The sequence below is a fragment of the Bufo gargarizans genome, chromosome 3, assembly GCF_014858855.1.
Source record: "Bufo gargarizans isolate SCDJY-AF-19 chromosome 3, ASM1485885v1, whole genome shotgun sequence".
NCBI lineage: Eukaryota > Metazoa > Chordata > Amphibia > Anura > Bufonidae > Bufo > Bufo gargarizans.
The window spans coordinates 402,552,088-402,574,668 of NC_058082.1; the positions used below are offsets into that span (position 1 = coordinate 402,552,088).

Below are 22,581 nucleotides of genomic sequence, written 5' to 3' on the forward strand. Positions count from 1 at the left end.
ACCTACAGAAACTTTATGTCATCTCATTCTAAATCCATAGGCATGCATATGGATTTGGTCCCCTCTTAGGGCTAAAACAGCTGGATGAGAGGACCTGGCTTGCAGTCTCTGTTCTTGGTCATCACAAAGGTGTTCGATAGGGTTGAGGTCAGTGCTCTGTATTGGCCAGTCAAGACCTTCCACATCAAACCCACCCAACCATGCCTTTATGAAGCTTGCTTTGTCTATGATGGCACAGTCATGCTGGAACAGAAACAGAAAAGGGTCTTTCCCAGATTGTTACCACAGTTGGATACATACAGTTGTCCAAAATGTCTGCTGAAGCATTAAGATATTCTTCCACTGGAACTAACAGTCCTAGACCAACCCCTGCAAAAAACAACCCCATAGCATTATCCCTCCTCTTGAAACTTTACAGATAGCAAAGTGCAGTCAGGTAATGTTCTCCTGGTACAGACACATCTATCTAACTGCCAGATAAAGAAGCATGATTCCTCACTCTATGGCCTCATGCACACGACAGTATTTTTTCACTGTCCGCAAAACGGGGTTCCGTTGGTCCGTGATCCGTGATCATTTTGGTGTCCGCCTGGCCGTGCGGAGCCAAACGGATCCGTCCTGAATTACAATGCAAGTCAATGGGGACGGATCCGTTTGACGTTGACACAATATGGTGCAATTGCAAACGGATCCGTCCCCATTGACTTTCAATGTAAAGTCTGGAGTCCCTTTATACCATCTGATCTGAGTTTTCTCCAATCCGATGGTATATTTTAACTTGAAGCGTCCCCATCACCATGGGAACGCCTCTATGTTAGAATATACTGTCGGATATGAGTTACATCGTGAAAACTCATATCCGACAGTATATTCTAACACAGAGGCGTTCCCATGGTGATGGGGACGCTTCTAGTTAGAATATACTACAAACTGTGTACATGACTGCTACCTGGCAGCACCCGATCTCTTACAGGGGGCCGTGATCAGCACAATTAACCCCTCGGGTGCCGCTCCTGAAGGGGTTAATTGTGCGTATCATAGCCCCCTGTAAGAGATTAGGGGCTGCCAGGCAGCAGGGGGCAGACCCCCCCCTCCCCAGTTTGAATATCATTGGTGGCCAGTGCGGCCCCCCCCCGCCCCCCTCCCTCCCTCTAATGTAATAATAGCATTGGTGGCACAGTGTGCACCCCTCCCCTTCCTCCCTCTATTGTTTTAATACATTGGTGGCAGTGTGCGCCCCCGCCCACCCCCCCCCCCTTCCTCCCTCTATTGTTTTAATACATTGGTGGCAATTCATTGGTGGCAATACATTGGTGGCCCCAGCGATTAAACTGGGACTCCGATCGGAACTCCGCTGCCACCAATGATGGGGGAGGGGGGGAGAGGGGAGGCCGCACACTGTCACCAATGTATTAAAAGAATAGAGGGAGGAAGGGGGGGACCGGGGGCGAGTCGCACACTGCCACCAATGTATTAAAACAATAGAGGGAGGAAGGGGGGGGCGGGGGGGGGCGTACACTGCCACCAATGTTAATGCAATAGAGAGAGGGAGGGGCACACACTGTGCCACCAATGCTATTATTACAATAGAGGGAGGGAGGGGGGGCCACCAATGAAAATGAATGAAATTTAAACTGGGGAGGGAGGGGGGTCTGCCCCCTGCTGCCTGGCACCCCAGGATCTCTTACAGGGGGCTATGATACTTAACCCCTTCAGGTGCAGCACCTGAGGGGTTAATTGTACGGATCACAGCCCCCTGTAAGAGATCGGGTGCTGCCAGGCAGCAGGGGGCAGTCATGTACACAGTTCGTTGTATATTCTAACTATAAGCGTCCCCATCACCATGGGAACGCCTCTGTGTTAGAATATACTGTCGGATCTGAGTTTTCACGAAGTGAAAACTCAGCTCTGAAAAAGCTTTTATGCAGACGGATCTTTGGATCCGTCTGTATGAAAGTAACCTACAGCCACGGATCACGGACACGGATGCCAATCTTGTGTGCATCCGTGTTCTTTCACGGACCCATTGACTTGAATGGGTCCATGAACCGTTGTCCGTCAAAAAAATAGGACAGGTCATATTTTTTTGACGGACAGGATACACGGATCACGGTCTCGGCTGCAAAACGGTGCATTTTCCGATTTTTCCACGGACCCATTGAAAGTCAATGGGTCCGTGAAAAAAAACGGAAAACGGCACAACGGCCACGGATGCACACAACGGTCGTGTGCATGAGGCCTAAAGAACACGTTTCCACTGCTCCATAGTTCAGTGGTGGTGTGCTTTACACCAGTCAGTCTGACACTTGGCATTCTGCTTGGTGATGTAAGGCTTGCATGCAGCTGTTTGGCAATGGAAATTCATGCCACAAAGCTCCTGGCGCACTTTGCAGTTATTCAATCAGCAGAGTATTGGTGACTTTTGTGCACTATACGCCTCAGTACTACAGCTTTATAACTGTGTTTTTCGGGGAAAAGGTGTAGAATTATGGCTTCTCACTCCCCCTTTCTTAAAGGTCTCATGCACACGACCGTGCCGTTTTTTGCTGTCCGCAAACCGCGGATCTGCAAAAAACGGAAGCCACCCATGTGCCTTCCACAATTTGAGGAACGAAACGGGCGGCCCATTGTAGAAATGACTATTTTTGTCCGCAAAACAGACAAGAATAGGACATGCTATATTTTTTTTGCGGGGCCACGGAACAGTGCAATGCATGCGAATTGAAGTGAATGGGTCCGCACCCGAGCCGCAAAAAAAATGCACATCGTCTCCCATCCCTTGGTTGAAATTAATGGACATGCTTGTAGCATACCTCAGGGAAGAGTCTACTTGCAGTGAGTGTGACCCCAGCACTTGATATAATAGCTCAGAGATAGAAGCAGCAATGGTTGAAAGTGCCCTAACCGTGAGAGGTGCACCTTGTGAGGTAAGCGGTTCCAATATACAGTTGGAATATACACACACATCAGAAAAAGACGTAACATTTTGTACATGTAACATCTTTGCCATTGGTGAAGGAGGGAAAGGTGGAGAGTCTAACTGTGAGGTCCTTTTGGCTGAACCAGGATGACATCTCACTTTCTGGACTGTGGCCACTTTGATTGTTTCACGTTGACCTGGTAGAAAGTTCAGTGGCCAAGGTGCAGTGGTCTCCTCACCACATCTGCTGTACACATAACAATGCAGTCTGCAGTTTTTAGGGCTATCCCGCCTGCAAGAACAATGCAAGCACAGGACAAGCCTCAGATAGTGGGCAACATTTTACTGGAGAAGGCGGGAAACACAAAAATAACAAACACAAACATGTAGGGCAGAATCTGCCAATGGCAACGCCTTCTCCTGGGAAGTCCTACACTGAGGAGCCAATATATTCCATGGTCTATCCATAAATACCCTTTATTAGATGTATTTCTGGCACAGATGGGCAACATCTGCAATTTCGCAGATGTTGCACCCGCGCGGAAAAAAACTGAACAACTGAACACGATCGCAGACAAACCTGACTGAACTTGCTTGCAAAATGGTGCGAGTTTCACTGAACGCACCCTGAATGCATCCTGAGCCAAAACGTATCCCCATGTAGCCGTACCCTAAGGCCTCTTTCACACGGGCGTCTTATTTTTGACCCAGATAAGAGGCGGGTGCATTGCGGAAAAATGTGCGATTTTTCCACGCGAGTGCAAAACAGTGTAATGCGTTTTGCACTCGCGTGAGAAAAATCGCGCATGTTTGGTACCCAAACCCGAACTTCTTCACAGAAGTTCGGGCTTGGGATTGATGTTCTGAAGATTGTATTATTTTTCCTTATAACATGGTTATAAGGGAAAATAATAGCATTCTGAATACAGAATGCAGAGTATAATAGTGCTGGAAGGGTAAAAAAATAAATAAAAAAAAGTTAACTCACCTTCTCCTCTTGATCGCGTAGTTCCCGGTCTCTTTACTTCTTGAATGAGCTGTGGGCTAAATGACCTGTGGTGACGTCAGAGATCACATGCTCCAATCACATGGTCCATCACCATGGTGATGGAGCATGTGATCTGATGTCACCACAGGTCCTTTAGCCCACAGCTCATTCAAGAAGTAAAGAGACCGGGAACTACACGATCAAGAGGAGAAGGTGAGTTAACTTTTTTTTTTTTTTTTTTTTTTTTACCCTTCCAGCACTATTATACTCTGCATTCTGTATTCAGAATGCTATTATTTTACCTTATAACCATGTTATAAGGGAAAATAATACAGTGAATAGACTGTCACCTAGCAACCATGCGTGAAAATCGCATAGCATCCGCGAACAAGTGGATGAGGTGAGTTTAATTTTTTTATTTTTTTTTTAACCCCCTCCATCCCTATTTTACTAAACATTCCATATTAAGAATGCTATTATTTTCCATATTATAAGGGAAAATAATAATGATCGGGTCCCCATCCCGATCATCTCCTAGCAACCATGTGTCAAAATCGCACCGCATCCGCACTTTCCTTGCGGATGCTTGCAGGTCCTTTTCCTGTGCCCAGCAAAGATGAAGACAGAAGAGAAGTCGGGCTATGCGAGCAAGTGGATTAAGGTGAGTTAAATTATTTTTATTTATTTTTTTAATCCCTTCAGCCTTATTGTACTATGCATTCTGTATTCAGAATGCTATTATTTTCCCTTATAACCATGTTATAAGGGAAAATAATAATGATTGGGTGCCCATCCCGATTGTCTCCTAGCAACCGCGCGTACAAATCGCACCGCATCCGCACTTGCTTGCGATTTTCACGCAGCCCCAATCACTTCTATAGGGCCTGCGTTGCGTGAAAAACACACAATATAGAGCATGCTGCGGTTTTCACGCAACGCTCAAGTTATGCGTGAAAATCACCGCTCATGTGCACAGCCCCATAGAAATGAATGGGTCCGGATTCAGTGCGGGTGCAATGCGTTCACCTCATGCATTGATTCCGTGCGGAAAACTCACCCTTGTGAAAGAGGCCTAACATCTCCAGAGTATGCCAATGAGTCCTCATATTCATGAGCTCATGGCTCTCCCCGTCCACCTGCCTCTGATTGACAGTTTTTTTTTTTCCCAGCTGCAGTTGGGTGGGGAAAGTTAGGAGCTCATGAATATTCAGCACTCATCATTATGCACTGGAGCTGTTCAATACAAGATTTTGGCAAAATGGCTGGGTCAATTCAAGAAAGTGAGCCAGTATTTTGCTAAGAGAATCAGTCACTTATTTATGTTGCCCCTAGTTAGGACACCATAAAACTGGTGACAGATTCCCTTTAAGGAACTCCCGCAAAAAGTTTTCTTCTCTAATCAGCTAGTACATGATGTAATCTGTAGTGAATGTAATCTTCTTACTAGTGTTTGTATTTGGGAGTTATAACCTCCCTTCTGCTTCTCACCTTTGTCATGTGACCAACAATCAGACTCTCCAACTGACACAGCATCTTATGTGTGGACAGGAAGTCAGTGTCTCTATCCTTATAGCATGATATTTGTGTAGTGTGAACACAGCAATATAATTTTTTTTTATAATAGCTTTTTTTTATAATAAAAAAAGGTGTATTTTTATTGTACTTGGAATTATTTTTTTTTTTTACTTTTTTGTCGCACAAGGGGACTTTAACAGACATCTTTTGATCTGCTATAATAACCTGTACTGCTTATGCAGTACAGAGTATTATACTGTCAGTGCTATACTGACAGTCATCAGCAGGCTCTGCCAGAGAGGTGTTGGCTGAAGGGGATATACTGCAGGCAGGCCTGGGGCCTTCATTAAGCCCTAGGCTGCCATGGCAAGACATTGGCACCCCATAATTTCATTCACAGGGTGCTGGTGGGAGACAGAGGGAGCCAACTCCCTCTAAACCACTTGGATGCACCGGTTGCTATTAAGTAAAGGGTTAAATGACAGTTTATTAGAACAACATCAAACATATAAAACGAATCCACAAAGGGATAAAAATATATATACAATAGGAATAAATATAAATAAATAAAAGTGTAGTGATAAAAAATGTAATAAATTATCCTAAAAAAAAACTAGATTATAGACTGAAGTACATTCAAATATCATGCATGATTGTTAATCAGTAAAATTGATATATCAATTAAATAGTACTGAATATTCAGCAGTAATAATACTGACTATTAAATATAGCATGCACATTAGTTCAGATTCATAGTCCAGCTTGCATCTACTAGATGATGTTCCAGATAATATTTCAACTTGGGCTGACAGAAAGATGCAGATATAATAATAGTTTGTCTGTATAGAAATTAGATTTCAATTAATCCAAAGTCTCTGGCAATCGAATGGTTAATGTGGTGGGTGTAGCAATAATTGCTTCACAACTTTCAAAAGGTTAACTATGTAACGCTTGTGATGGACTCGTAACATAATGTGTGGGGTTGTGCACTTGCAGCGTCCCGCAAGCATCTGTAATTGCATTGTATGGTATTTCCTATTTTCTGGCTGGCAATGTCATTACATCCATTCGCCCCTAGGTGGTGCTGGCACCACATAGTATATATAGTGGGGTGTGTCTAGCCTAGAGTAAAGCAGTATGTAGTCAGAGAAAAGGAGCAAGGAGCAGAGACACAGACTAAAGTCACCATGTAACTGCTGTACTTCCCTCTGGGTCTTGATCAAGCCTAGAGAAGATATCTACAGAAGACCAGCACCAGACAGTGAGTCTATACACCGAGATGCAAGGAGACTAGTGAGGGGACCAGCTAACTAAGGTTTATGGACCTCATTAGCACAAGTGATCAGGAGTAGCTTTCTGAAGATCTGAACACAACCAGACAATTTAGGCCAAATTGTAATTATCACTGACTTCAAACACATCTGCTTCATTAATTGCCAGGAAACTCTTCTAGAAAGGATTTTATGTTTTCTCACCCGGAAGGTTAAAGGGGTTCTGCACTTTGATCGGCCGGGGTCTGACACCCGGGACCCCCCGCTGATCAGCTGTTTGAGAAGGCAGCGGCGCTCCTGGGTACGGAGCTTAGCCGTACCCAGGCAATTAATACTAGTCGTGATGTTACTGGGCCAGCAGGTAAACAGTGAAAGGCCGCGGCGCTCGTGGAGCGCCGCTGCCTTGTCAAGCAGCTGATCAGCGGGGGTACCGGGTGTCAGACCCCCGCCGATCAGATGCTTATGATCTATCCAGAGGATAGATCATCAGTTTAAACAAAGTGCAGAATCCCTTTAACCTTCCGGGTGAGAAAACATAAAATCCTTTCTAGAAAAGTTTCCTGGCAAAGAATGAAGCAGATGTGTTTGCCTGCTGTGAGGAACCCATATCTTGCCATTTTCAGACAAAAAGGCATTTATTACACAAGTGAAATATCTAGTGGCTAAACCTGAGGGGTAAAATAAAAATCACACTTCGAAAAATGAAATTTGCGATTGGAACTTTGCTACAGACACGATGCCAAAATTCTGGTTGTGGCTGCATGGTGTCTGCCTCCTTTTATTTTTAATGGGAAGCAGCGCCGCAGTTCACGGGTTGGTGGTTTAACCCCTTCCTGCCGTGCAAAAAATGAGACCTCACACAGCTCTATTACACATAAAAATAAAAAGTTATGGGGGTTGGAATATGGCGATGCAAAGAAAAAAATTGTTTTTTCTAAAGTTTTTTTTTTTTTTTTAGTATTAAAATGCAAAAAATCTTATACATATATGGTTTTGTTGTAATTGTACTGACCCAGAGAATGAAAGTAACAGGCTAGTTCTACCGCATAGGAAATGCTGTAAAAACAAACTCCTAAAACTGTGGCCGAACATTTATTTATTTTTGTTTTAATCCACACCATTTAAAAAAAAATGTCGTGCTTCCCACTACATTGTATGCAACCGTATGGTGCAATTAGAAATTACAACTTGTCCCATAAAAAACAGGCTCTCATACGGCTATGTGAATGGAAAAATAAAAAAGTTATGGCTTTTTTGAAGGCTGGGAATAAAAAACAAAAATAGGAAAATTACCTGGTCTTGAAAGGGTTAAAGCCAAGAAGGGACATGTCGAGGAAGAAAACGGACGCTGCTTGATGCTACAGTAGGTTTCCACTTGCAGTTTAGCTCCATTCAATGGAACTAAGCCATGAGGGGCCCACAGCATTCAAGGCGAACAGCCCTATGCCCTATAAGGCTGGGTTCACACCTGAGCGTTTTACAGCGCGTTCCTACGCGCTGTAAAACGCTCAGCGAGGAGAAACCAATGATTCCCTATGGGAATGGTTCTCACCTGGGCGTTTAACAGCGCATACGATCGCGCTGTAAAACGCCTGACGCCCCAAGAAGTACATGAGCTTCTTTGGGGCGTCTTGTCTCGCGTTCCCGTACATAGACTTCCAGGAACGCGCGACAATGGGCGTTCGCTTGTCTCTGTATGCGCGATTGCAAACGCCGGTACAATCGCGCATACAGAGCGCGACATCCCGAACGCTCAGGTCTGAACCCAGCGTCAGGCATCACAGCATCGGTAAGGGCTACAATGATGACATGTATTGCTATGGTTTTGAGATGACATATCCTTTTGCTGTATTATTTCTGTGGATAGTTGTCCCTGTTGTTCAGGTTATGGTGTTAGGCTACTTTCACACTAGCGTTCGGGCGGATCCGTTCTGAACGGATCCGATCATAATAATGCAGACGGAGGCTCCGTTCAGAACGGATCCGTCTGCATTATATTAGCTAAAAAAAGCTAAGTGTGAAAATAGCCTGGGACGGATCCGTCCAGACTTTCAATGTAAAGTCAATGGGGGACGGATCCGCTTGAAGATTGAGCCACATTGTGGCATCTTCAAACGGATCCGTCCCCATTGACTTACATTGTAAGTCTGGACGGATCCGCACGCCTCCGCACGGCCAGGCGGACACCCGAACGCTGCAAGCAGCGTTCAGCTGTCCGCCTGTCCGTGCGGAGGCGAGCGGAGCGGAGGCTGAACGCCGCCAGACTGATGCAGTCTGAGCGGATCCGCCTCCATTCAGACTGCATCAGGGCTGGACGGCTGCGTTCGGGTCCGCTCGTGAGCTCCTTCAAACGGAGCTCACGAACGGAAACCCGAACGCTAGTGTGAAAGCAGCCTTACATGGTTAAAAGCCTCTTGTGCTATGTTATACACATAACAGTTGAGAAAGGCTGGGGATCGAAACACATTCTGCTATGGTAATATACTTTGAAAAACAGTGATTAGCAAGCACCATTAAGTGATGGTAGTACTTCTATTACATTATTAGATTTGCTGTTCTACATGTACCATGCCATCTACAGTATCCCGACCCCTTCTGATCTACAAGCCCCCTACTGGGACTTACAAATAAAAAAGGTGTTTAAAAAAAAACAAAACAAAAATCACTAATTCTTTTAAACACCTTTTATTTGATTATCAAAATTAGAGTTATTCACTTTAGAAAAAAGACGACTGAGCGGAGATCTAATTACTATGTATAAATATATCAGGGGTCAGTACAGAGATCTATCCCATCATCTGTTTATCCCCAGGACTGTGACTGTGACGAGGGGACATCCTCTGCGTCTGGAGGAAAGAAGGTTTGTACACAAACATAGAAGAGCATTCTTTACGGTAAGAGCAGTGAGACTATGGGACTCTCTGCCTGAGGAGGTGGTGATAGTGAATTCACAAAAATAATTCAAGAGGGGCCTGGATGTATTTCTGGAGCGTAATAATATTACAGGCTATAGCTACTAGAGGGGGGTCTTGATCCAGGGAGATATTCTGATTGCCTGATTGGAGTCTGGAAGGAATTTTTTATTCCCCTAAAGTGGGGAAAATTGGCTTTTAGGCCTCAAGCACACGACCGTTGTTTTGCGGCTCGGATACAGACCCATTCACTTCAATGGGGCCGCAAAAGATACGGACAACAAAAAAAAAAATATAACATGTCTTATTCTTGTCCGTTTTTTACAATGGGCCACCCGTTCCGTTCTGCAAATTGCGGAAGGCACACGGGTGGCTTCCGTTTTTTGTGGATGCGGGGTTTTCAGACCACAAAAAACGGAACAGTCATGTGCATGAGGCCTTACCTGCAGAATAAAGTTATCATGTAATTTGGTGAAGTCCTTAGAAAACAAAACCCAAAAAACAATGGCTGAATCGTGGTGTTTTTTCGTGCCATGCCCCCAAAAATTACTGAAAGCTATAAAATACATTAGATGTACCCCAAAATGGCACTTAAAACTACAACTCATCCTGCAAAAAATAAGGGGTGAAAACCGCATAAATATCCAGCTTCTGTTGTAAAGCATAGCACCAAGAACTTTGAACATTGTGAAATAAATAGTACAGAATGTTTAAGCAATGAAGATAGTCATACTGGTATTTATGAGCTGCCAACGCAAACTACTATTCCTGCTCCACCCTGCAATTATATCAAGTATTGTATAATATACAGGTGTGTATATGACCTATTGACACTGAGGCCCTTTATTTTTACATATACATATTTTTAAATAATACAGTTTCATCAGGGTTGTTGTATACCTTATGAAAATGAAAGGGTTAGCAATAGGAAAAAAACAATGTGGATACATAAAAGTGTAAAGTGGCTAATAAATAACATATACGGTCTGTGAGCAGGCATATGTCCCGGAGCAGCATACATCATGCATACGGGAGCGCACAGCGTCATAGGTTGCTATGATACTGTGTGCATCGGGCTGCCTGCAGGAATACTATGCTGCACTCATATGCCCGATGCACATAGCATCCTATGATGCTGCACGCTCCCGTTTGCACTAGTGTTGAGCGCGAATATTTGAATCACAAATTTTAATCGCCAATGTCGCAACTTAGAGAATTCACTAATATTTGTGCTATATATTCGTATTCATAAATATTCTAATCGCGAATTTTAAGAAAATAATGACTGGAGATCACTAATTCGTGAATATATGCCGAATATTCGTGAAATATCGCAAATTCCAATATTGGCCCGCCACTCATCACTGATTTGCACGATGTAAGCCGTTCCGGGACATATGGCCCGCTCACGGACCGTATGTCTCGGAGGACATACGGTCATGTGCATGAGCCCTTAAAGTGTTAAAATACTAAAATAGGAAGGCAGTGAAGAAGCAATAAAAATGGAAAAATATGATTCATGTGAAAAGCAAATAAAGACAGCAAAGCTGGAGGCAGAGCAATTCATTGCCAAAAAGAGTAAAACTAACCCTAAAAGGTTCTTCAATTATATAAATGGTAAAAAGGTTAAACGTGAAAGTGTTGGTCTTTTAAAAAGTGATGAGGGAGGAGTTGTAGAGGGTGATGAAGAGATAAGTGAATATATTAAAGATAGGTCTGTAATATTAGGTTGGTGGGGATCCCCCGCCATTCAGCTGTTTGAAGCTCCTGCAGCATTCGGGCGAGCACTGCAGTGTTTTGCTTGTAGGTATTGTCACTTCATAGATCACAAAGCTTTTCTTACTCTTCTAAGAGCAGGTCCTCCATGAGATCACCACTGTCAGACTTAGGGCTCATGCACACGAACGTATTTTCTTTCCGCTTCCATTCCGTTTTTTTTGTGGACCGTATGCGGAACCATTCACTTCAATGGGTCCGCAAAAACAACGGAAGGTACTCAGTGTGCATTCCGTTTCCGTATTTTCTTTCTGCAAAAAAGTAGTGCATGTCCTATTATTGTCTGCAAATCACGGTCCCAAGCCCTATTCAACTCAATGGGTGCGCAAAAAATACGGAACACTTCCGTATGTCATTCGTATTTCATACTGTAGAAATGCTATGCCCAGCCCATATTGCTCATGTGTTTGGTGAGTAGAAAGTTACTGTTTCCATTTCTGATCCGCAAAAACAGATCGCATACAGATATGATTTGTGGAATAATGGAACAGTAGAGGACTTAAATCAGAGAACAAAAAACCTTAAATACGGAACAACAGATCCGTTTTTTGCGGCCCGCAAAATACATACGGTTATGTGCATGAGCCCTTAAGTCCTCTTCCGTTCCATTATTCCACAAAACATATCTGTATGGTTTCTGTATGCGATCCGTTTTTGCGGATCAGAAACAGTAACTTATTAATCGCAAAACACATGAGCAATATGGGCTGGGCATAGCATTTCTACAGTATGGATCCGCAAAAAACAGATGAAATGCGAATGACATACGGATGTGTTCCGTGTATGTTCCGTATTTTTTGCGGACCCATTGATTAGAATGGGGCCTCGGACTGTGATTTGCGGACAGCGCTACTTTTTGGCGGAACGGAAATACGGAAACGGAAGTACTTTCCCGTGTTTTTGCTGACCCATTGAAGTGAATGGTCCACAAAAAAAGGAAAGAAAATTTGAGCCCTTAATCTGATAACTCTGAATGCAAAAACTGTGCTGAGTCGAGAACCCTATCTGGCTCACTCCTGCTAGAGGGACTCTGATGCCACCTAAAGAGTGGTGTGCAGAACTGATAAAGCCATACTCAGATTGCTCTCCTCCTGAAGAATGACAATAGCGACCGAATAGGCAGGTCACTGTCTGAGATCCGGGATGTATTTTATGTTAATACAGTGTTCCTCAGCTCCAGTCCTCAGAGCCCACCTGCCAGTCATAATTTGAGAATATCCCACTGAATGAATACCTATGGTAAGTCCTGATACATTGACACTAGTTATATCACCTGCTCAATACTAAGGAAATCATGAAAACATGAGCGGCAGGTGGGCGCTAAGGACATGAGTTGAGGAACATTGTGTTAATACACCACATAGTATTACCCCAGCAAGCCCAAGAAGGGAATACACAGAGACTATACAAGTTCCCATAACAAGCACTAAAATATTCTTTTTTTGTGTATATGGTACTTGCCCAACTGCTCTTCAGACTTTCATTGTAGTGTGGGGTCCTCTCTCTGACATGGGAACCAAACCTTTCAGAATATGGAGAGTTCTTCAACCACCGATGTTCTGTCATAATGGAGACTCTTTACTTAGTGTGTCCAAGCTCACATCTACACAGATAATTCAGGGTGGATTCAATTAGTGAGGAGTACTCCAAATGAATACCGGTACTTCTGGTGGCAGGTGTGTCTGCTTCCTCCGCCCATACAATGCAACAGGTTAAGTAGCATGTGTCAGTGGCTTATATGTACCATGGAAACAATAATCTACTGTAAGACTGAGACATCTAATACAGGGCTACAGAATGTATTTCAAGTGTTTGCAGTCACCATTTCCTCACATGTAGATGATGGCAGTGGTTTCAAGACTGCATGAAAAGTAAGTAAAGGTCATTCAGCTTTGGTTCATGGTAAAACGTTCGGCACTTCCGAGTGCAATAATATCTGGAGAACAAAATCACAAACAATACTGTCTGGCGTGTAATACACTGACTATACTATCTATAAATGCAACATCACTGAGAATGGCAGCATGTAAACAGAGAATAATTTTAAAGGGAGTCTGTCAGTGGTACTGACCTTGTAAAACTGCAGACAGTGCTAGGTAGAGGCTGGGTACAGCAAAACAACCATATCATTTGTGGAGCCATTATTATCAGGAGTATTGTGAATATTAACTTTTACTCTGTCAGGCACTACGCCTACAAGTGCCCAGTAGGTGGAGCCCTACTGTAAAGTGCTTTCTACCTTTTGCTGCTTCGCAGCCCCTCCCCCCTCCACTAAGTGACAGCTGAGGTGGTGGTCTCTTTGTTGAATGCTACATCTGGGGGTCAGTGGAGAGGGGCTGTGAACCATCAAAATGCAGAGAGCTCTTTAAAGTGAAGCATCACCTCCTTGGTATTTGCAGAAGCAGTGCCGACAGAATAAGGCCTCATGCACATGACCGTTGTTTGGGTCCACATCCAAGCCGCTGTTTTGGTGGCTCAGATGCGGACCCTTTCACTTCAATGGGGCCGCAAAAGATGCGGACAGCACTTTATGTGCTGTCCGCATCCGTGGCTCCGTTCCGCGGCCCCGTAAAAAAAATATAACATGTCCCATTCTTGTCCGCGCTTTGCGGACAAGAATAGGCATTTACATTGCCAGAGCCTATTCCGTTCCGAACATTGCGGAAGGCAACGCGGTGGCTTACGTTTTTTGCGGATCCGCTGTTTGCGGACTGCAAAAAAACGGCACGGCCATGTGCATGAGGCCTAAAGGTTCATATTCACACTACTCCTAATAATAAAAGTTCAAAAAAAGTTATATTTTCCCTGCTCTTTCCAGGCCTTGCCTAGTGCTTTCAGCAGTTTTTCATGGTCAAAACTGCTGATAGACTCCCATTAAAAAAGTTATCTGTGTTTTTAAAACAGATGGTCTATTGTTCGGTCTATTCGTCTAATTTTAGGTCAGTGTGTGTCTGACTTTTGGTACATCTGTTTGAAAGGGCACAATACTGACATTTGAGTAGTGGCTCTGGTGGGTATTGCAGTTTTGCCACATGTATTGCCTTGCATACAGGGAACAATCTCCTTGTTTCACCGGTCAGGGACTAGCCCTTTAATGTGAGTAAATTACAGGCCATTATGTAACTGTTGTGGGTTCCTGTAACAATGATCATGTATTCATTGTCATAAATGTCAGCTGAATATACAAGCATGAGGTCAGAATGGAGCAGGCTTCATAATACAGGGCCTCTTGTGTTTTGGTTAATTATCATTATCCAGACGATTTTGAGGTTTAGACCACAGAAACAATGTCCTGACACTGAGCATGGTAATTTCCTAACAGAATTTGGAATTCATTATCCCAGCCCTCAGCCTTGCAATACTCCTACACTATTATACTCCCAGTTCAGGGAAGTTTAAACTTTTGCCTCATCTGTCCTTAGAACACTATTCTTTTAGTGCTGTGGAATTTTCGGGATGGTCTTAAAACTTGAAATAAGAAGTTTATTGTAAAGTTAGTGTTCTTTATTTTTATTTTTTTCTAGATTTAGAAGGATTGCCACAAATGCCTTACATGGTAGTATTTTATGAAAACAGTGGTAGCAATCGGAGAAAAGTACGGAAAATATTTCATTTCCAAATGATGTTCCATGTGATAGTATTACCCTTCTGCTAATAAACCAGTGTATACTTACAACAGAGGCATCCCCCGTGGGCTAAAAAGAAGAACGCCAACTAGAACTATTCCCAGGGGTGTATCTATAAGGGAAGCAGAGGAAGCAGCTGCTTTGGTTTGGGGCCCAGACTCAGAAAGACTAAAATATTTTATTGTCAGGACCCCCTCAACAGTATTGTACAATGACATTATATACAGTGACAGTATAAACAGTGACATGACATTTAGTATATACAGTGAGGAACAGAAATATTTGAACACCCTGTGGTTTTGCAAGTTCTCCCACTTAGAAATCATGGTGGGGTCTGAAATGTGTCACACCAGAGACAAAGTGTGAGCGTATATTACCTGCAGAGCAAAATAGGACAAATCGCTAAAAAGATTTAGAGTCCTCACGCATGCGCAGCTGACATCCACCAGTTGAGTGTTAAAACCTAAGTGAACACGCATGCGCAGTGGAGAACTGATTCCTCTTTTTTCCTCCAAGTGTCGACGCATGCTCAGTGAAAAAACCAGAGACCTGTGGAGAGCGCAGGAATACGGTCATCCACCGGATTGGCTTTTACAAGTGATGTCATCAATAATGGACGGAGCGGCGATTGGCCCTATGGGACGAGCACAACGCGGGCGGACTATCTCATAGGCTATGGGAGAAATATGACCCGCCCTGTGAGTATAAATCACATCTAATGTTAAACACTCGTGTTGTCCGTGGCTCCATTCCCCTGAAGACGCCGCCTAGTGCGGTGAAACATGTCGGGGGAGCTACGTCTCAAAATGTTTTAAAGATTATGCTAGGGATAATATGAGCTGTAGCACCGCGATCTACAGACGCAGTGTGAATCAGCTCTTGCGACAGGGGTAGTAATAGACTCAAGCAGGTATCGACATAAGCTTCTAGTCAGAAGCACTACCTTAATAGAGACACAGATATTAGTGTATAGATCGACCTGCACAGTGAGGGACTGTTAATTCTAAAAGTCTCAGCTGTATGGTGTCAGATAACACCAGCAGATAAAGAGTCTATGAATCAGTGCCAGATGGCAAGTAGTATGTAGCATATATAACACTCCCAAAAGGATACAGCCATACCCCTTTGACAGCATAGCGACGGAGTGTTATATATTCCTACCACCAGTCGATTATCCCACCATATGTATTTTTAATAACACTCTCAACAGAGTCTTTATGTTTTGTCTGATATGTAAGTTAATGAGAAATAAAAGTTACGTTTTAATATAGACCTCAAACAGGAATTATTAGTCTTAGGACTATTGGATTATAAAATTGTGGACCTCCACAAGGCTGGAAAGGCTACAGGGCAATTGCCAAGCAGCTTGGTGAAAATAAATCAACTGTTGGAGCAATTGTTAGAAAATGGAAGAGGCTAAAGTCTCCCTTGGACTGGGGCTCCATGTAAGATCTCACCTCGTGGGGTATCACTGATAAGAAAGGTGAGGAATCAGCCTAGAACTACAAGGGAGGAGCTGGTCAATGACATGAAGAGAGCTGGGACCACAGTTTTAAAGGTCACTGTCGGTAGAACTCTACGCCGTCATGGTTGCAAATCATGCATTGCACGGAAGGTTCCCCTGCTCAAATCCTCACATGACCAGGCCCATCTGAAGTTTGCCAATGACTATCTGGATGATCCAGAGGAGGCATGGGAGAAAGTCATGTGGTCAGATGAGACCAAAGTAGAACTTTTTGGTCTAAACTTCACTCGTCATGTTTGGAGGAAAAATAAGGCTGAGTTGCATCCCAAGAACACCATCCCTACTGTGAAGCATAGGGGTGGTAACATCATGATTTGGGGGTGCTTTTCTGCGAAGTGGACAGGATGACTGCACTGTATTCAGGAGAGGATGAATGGGGCCATTTATTGTAAGATTTTGAGCAACAACCTCCTTCCCTCAGTCAGAAAATTAAAGATGCGTCATGGCTCGGTCTTCTAACATGACAATGACCCGAAGCACTCAGCCAGGATAACCAAGGAGTGGCTCTGTAAGAAGCATATCAAGGTTCTGGAGTGGCCTAGCCAGTCTCTAGACCTAAATCCAATAGAACATCTTTTGAGGGAGCTGAAACTCTGTGTTGCTCAGCGACCGCCCCGAAACCTGACAGATCTAGAGGAGATCTGTGTGGAGGAGTGGGCCAAAATCCCTGTTGCAGTGTGTTTGCAAACCTGGTCAAGAACTACAGGAAACGTTTGACCTCCTGTAATTGCAAACAAAGGCTTCTGTACCAAATATTAACACAGATTTTCTCAGGTGTTCAAATACTTTTTTTTTTTTTTTTACAATTTTGTCTTTGAGTGGGAATGCACCTACAATGTGAATTTCAGACCCCTCCCTGATTTCTAAGTGTGAGCACTTGCAAAATCGCAGGGTGTTCAAATACTCCTGTTCCTCACTGTACGTGTAGGAAATGGACAGGGAGGTTGCTGTGCCTTGTCAGAGCACAATCTTGACTAACAGCAGGAATGGGAGTTTCATGGGAGAAGGGGGTTTGCAAAGAAGATGCTGGGGGGAGGCGGTCCAGTTCAAAAATTAGCTGTAGGTCATTTCTAGTTACGCCTCTAACTAGTACAATCGACATTCCCCATAAATGGTGTGAACATTTGCAGATTTCCTGTTCTTTATAAGTTGGCCGTAGTTTTGAGCGAAATGAAGCATTCAAAGTGGAATTCGGTCTGAATTTTTGGGAATTTTTGTGCTTTATGGTAACAAGTCATTTTTCCTAAATTGGTGGCTGGAGCAGACTTTGAAAGAATGCAAAAAAAAAATAGAAAATCATTCACTTCATCTACTTGCTCATGCAGAGGCAGACCGCTCCTCTGTTAATTGAAAAAGACCTGCCCAAGGACCTGTACTGAGTGTGATGATGTCACCGTGCGCTCCCAGCATCATCACGTGATCATGCTGGGAGAGTGCTGAGACATTTTTCAATCAAGAGAGGAGCGGACTGCCTCTACGGAGGCAAGTGAATGAGGTGACAGGTTAAAAAATAAATAAATCAAACAGCATTGATGGGCTGAATGGGATTTTAAAGGGCTTCTGTCACCCCACTAAAGTGATTTTTTTTCTTTGGGCTAGTGAAATTAGTTATATTGCGATATATGACAATATAATTGTGTTACTTACTTTGATCCAGCAGTTTCTGCAAAAAACGAAGTTTTAATATATGTAAATTCGGTCTCTACCAGCAAGTAGGGCGGCTACTTGCTGATAGCTGCTGCAGAAATCCGCCCCCTCGTCGTGTTGATTGACAGGGCCAGCCAGGATCTCCTCCTCTGGCCAGCCCTGTCGGCATTTCAAAAATCGCGTGCCTGTGTTGATTCGGCGCAAGCGCTCTGAGATGAGGAGGCTCGTCTCCTCAGCACTCCCTCGCCGATGACGTCTTCTATTTCGGTGATGTCATCGGCGCAGGCGCACTGAGGGAGTTCTGAGGAGACGAGCCTCCTCATTTCAGAGCGCCTGCGCCGAATCAACACAGGCGCGCGATTTTTGAAATGCCGACAGGGCTGGCCGGAGGAGGAGATCCCGGCTGGCCCTGTCAATCAACACGACGAGGGGGCGGATTTCTGCAGCAGCTATCAGCAAGTAGCCGCCCTACTTGCTGGTAGAGACCGAATTTACATATATTAAAACTTCGTTTTTTGCAGAAACTGCTGGATCAAAGTAAGTAACACAATTATATTGTCATATATCGCAATATAACTAATTTCACTAGCCCAAAAAAAAAATCACTTTAGTGGGGTGACAGAAGCCCTTTAACTTTATCACAAATTAATTTTCTAACAAATCAAATTTCTTCTCAAACTTTGGCAAAGCTCATCTCTAATCGGCCAAACAAAAAAAAAAAATTAGTTAAAGGCTCCTTTCACACGAGCGTGACGGATTAGGTCGTGGATGTGTTCAGGGTGCGTTTAGTGAAACTCGCACTATTTTGCAAGCAAGTTCAGTCAGTTTTGTCTGCGATTGCGGTCAGTTGTTCAGTTTTTTACAGCGCGGGTGCAATGCGTTTTTCACGCGCGTGATAAAAAAATGAAGGTTTACAAACAACATCTCTTAGCAATCATCAGTGAAAAATGCATCGCACCCGCACTTGCTTGCGGATGCAATGCGTTTTTCACGCAGCCCCATTCACTTCTATGGGGCCAGGTTTGCGTTAAAAACGCAGAATATAGAACATGCTGCGATTTTCACTCAACGCAGAACTGATGCGTGAAAAACAACGCACATGTACACATACACATTGAAATGAATGGGTCAGAATTCAGTGCGGGTGCTATGCGTTCACGTCACGCATTGCACCTCGTGCGTAAAACTCGATTGTGTGAAAGGGGCTAAAGGGGTTCTGCACTTTGTTTAAACTGATTATCTATCCTCTGGAGAGATCATCAGCATCTGATCAGCGGGGGTCCGACACCCGGGACCGCCACCTATCAGCTGTTTGAGAAGGCAGCGGCGCTCCAGCAGTGCCGCGGCCTTCTCACAGTTTACCGCCGACCCAGTGACGTCACGAATAGTATAAACTTTCCAAGTGAACAGAGCTTAGCCCCGTCTAGGCAAGTTTATACTAGTAGTGACGTCGGTAAACAGTGAGAAGGCCGCGGCGCTGCTGGAGCGCCGCTGCCTTCTCAAACAGCTGATCGGCGGGTGTTGGAACTGATAAAATTGACACCTATGATACAGCTTTGATGCAAAGATGTTCATTGATATTTTGAACTGAATCAGCCCGGGTCTGCTTGATATGCAAATTAGGACCCTTCAAAGAGTTCTTGGGGCAGGACACTGATAAAAGGAAGATCTGCCAGGACTGTCACATCCTGGGGCAAGCCCGACCCCCTGCTGGTATTTACTGCCCACACCTGTGTCAGCAAGGACATACATGCTGGGATGGGGGCAGGGGTATATGATAGAATTTCTTCCTGTGTAATCATCTGCACTAACCTAGCTCACAAGTAGGAGAAATGGTGACCTTGGTGATCTCTGGGACAAGACAAGTCTTTCTGGACTCTACAATCAAGAATGTGGTTAGCTGAGACCTGCTGGAGGGGAGTGTTCTGGGTACAGAGAAAAGCCCATGGCATGTGTGACTGACAGAGAGAATGGTGTAGCTAGCTCAAGGATCCTGACCCCCTCCAATCCCCTCTCCCATTCCCCTAATTGTATTTAGAATGCAGGTATATCTCCATTTATAAATAAATCCAACACTGAGTTAAGATACAGTTGTTCTTCAGTAATTTAAGGGGTTTCTACCATCAGATTTTGCCATATGTAGCTGACTGACACTAGTGATGTGCTAGTGTCAGCAGTACATAACAGTCTTCTTTGTTCACTTCTGTCTGCGGCCGTTCACCTAAAAAACGTACTTTTATCCATATGCTAATGAGCCTCTAGGTGCTATGTGCGCGTCGATTCAGCACTGAGAGGCTCCGTCTACTGACCATTTTTGCCGCCCATGTAGTTCTTCTAGCCTGCCCCACTCCTCTTGATTGCCGTCCGATTTGCCTGCATCTGTCTAAATCCTGCACATGTGCCGCGCGCTTCTGTATTCGGCGCAGGCGCAGTGAGTGAATGCCGCGCTCCTGGTGCCGGCTTCCTCACTGTAACAAAGTTGGCGCAGACGCAGTGTGGAAGTCGGCTTCCACACGATTTAGACAGATGCAGGCAAATCGGACGTCAATCAAGAGGAGCGGGGCGGGCTAGAAGAACTACATGGGGTGCGAAAATGGCCAGTAGACGGAGCCTCTAGGTGCTGAATCGACGCCCATATAGCACCTAGAGGCACATTAGCATATGGATAAAAGTACGTTTTTTTAGGTGAACGGCCGCAGACAGAAGTGAACAAAGAAGACTGTCATGTACTGCTGACACGAGCAAAATCTGATAGTAAAAACCCTTTAAGGCACCCGTAAAGCAGAGCAAATTCGGACCCCCGCCGATCAGATGCTGATGATCTATCCAGAGGATAGATCATCAGTTTAAACAAAGTGCAGAACCCCTTAAGTGCAAGACTTATAGTCTTGATGGTTCTAGAATACAAACAGACCCTGTAAATAGACTTGCACAGCAAGCTATAAGCTAGCAAGATGAGGACAGGGTCAACTATTAAGATATTTACAAAGCTGCTTCATTTTACTTTTCTTTTACATTTGTGTTTATTATAATTTTTTTCATAAATTTTCAAACAAAACATAAGAATCAACATATCAAATCAATGTCACTTGCAGTAAGGACAGGGAGTTTTCACCTCTGCGTGCAATTAAATAGAGCTAATTATACCAAATATTGTTTATCACTGTGAGGCCTCTTTTACACGACCATATGTATTTTGCGGTCCGTTTTTTACGGATCCGTTGTTCCGTTGTTTGTTTCCGTTCTGTATTTCCGCAAAAACATCTCCATATAGTTTCCATATTTTTATTCATTACTGTAGTGTACTGTAATGTTTGTAAACAGTAAACACATGGGCATGGATCCGCAAAATACGGATGACACACGGATGTGTTCCGTATGCATTCCGTATTTTTTGCGGACCCATTGACTTGAATGGAGCGTTGGAACGTTATTTGAGCACAATAATGGGACAAGTTCTATCTTTTAGCAGAACGGAAATGGAATGCACATGGAGTACATTCCGTTTTTGTTTTTTTCGGAACCATTGAAATGAATGGTTCCACATAAGGACCGCAAACAGAAGTAACGGAACGTTAATAAAATACGTCCGTGTGAAAGAGGCCTAAGGCTGGGTTCACAAGTGACTGAAAATCCAGCTGCGGTTTTTTAAGCGTCTCCACAGCAAAAAACACACAAAAAATGACAAAAGAGCCATATGTACTACATGAGGTTTTTGCAAAAGAAAAGCTAGCAGGCTTCGCATTCTCCATTAAGAAGAAATCCGCAAGAAAAATCTGCTGTAAAAATAGACTTGCTGCGGATTTCAAATCCGCAATACCGCAGCTTTTCTACTTTTATTTTTTATTTTTTTACAGTGTGTGGATGAGAATTCAGAAATTCTCATTCACTTTGCTGGTATTGTACAGCGCTGCGGATTTGCCTCATGAAAATCCGCAATGGCAAATCCACAGCTAATCAGATTCACGTGTGACCCGGCCTAAGGGTTGAAGAGCACACGGACAATAAAAATGATCGGAATAAAACAAAAAGAACCCCAATATTATATAAGAAACAAATTAAAAAATAATAGAAGTTGTAGCCATAGAAATGCAGTGTTAGGCTACTTTCACATTAGTGTTTTAAATTCCACTATTGAGATCCATCATAGGCTCTCAATAGCGGAAGAAAACGCTTCCGTTTTGTCCCCATTCATTGTCAACAGGGACAAAACTGAACTGAACGAAACAGAATGCACCAAAATGCATTCCGTTCCATTTGGTTGCGCTCCCATCGCCGACAGAATAGCGCTTCAAGCAGCGTTTTTTTGTCTGTGATGTGGTGAGGAGCAAAACGTTCTGACGCACAATGAAAGTTAATGGGGACGGATCCGTTTTCTCTGACACAATAGAAAACGGATCC

The 22,581-nt window shown here is 43.9% G+C and overlaps 1 protein-coding gene across 1 annotated transcript in view; it reads right to left on the bottom strand.

Moving 5' to 3' along the window:
- The window catches only part of PPP1R12B (protein phosphatase 1 regulatory subunit 12B), an 87,160-nt gene extending 74,176 nt beyond the window's left edge, over positions 1–12,984 (bottom strand). The window contains exon 1 of the mRNA XM_044288326.1: positions 12,844–12,984. Coding sequence (XP_044144261.1) covers positions 12,844–12,948 — 105 coding nt within the window. The 5' untranslated portion in view covers positions 12,949–12,984. The remainder of the gene's footprint in view (positions 1–12,843) is intronic.
- Between the last annotated feature and the right edge of the window lie 9,597 nt (positions 12,985–22,581).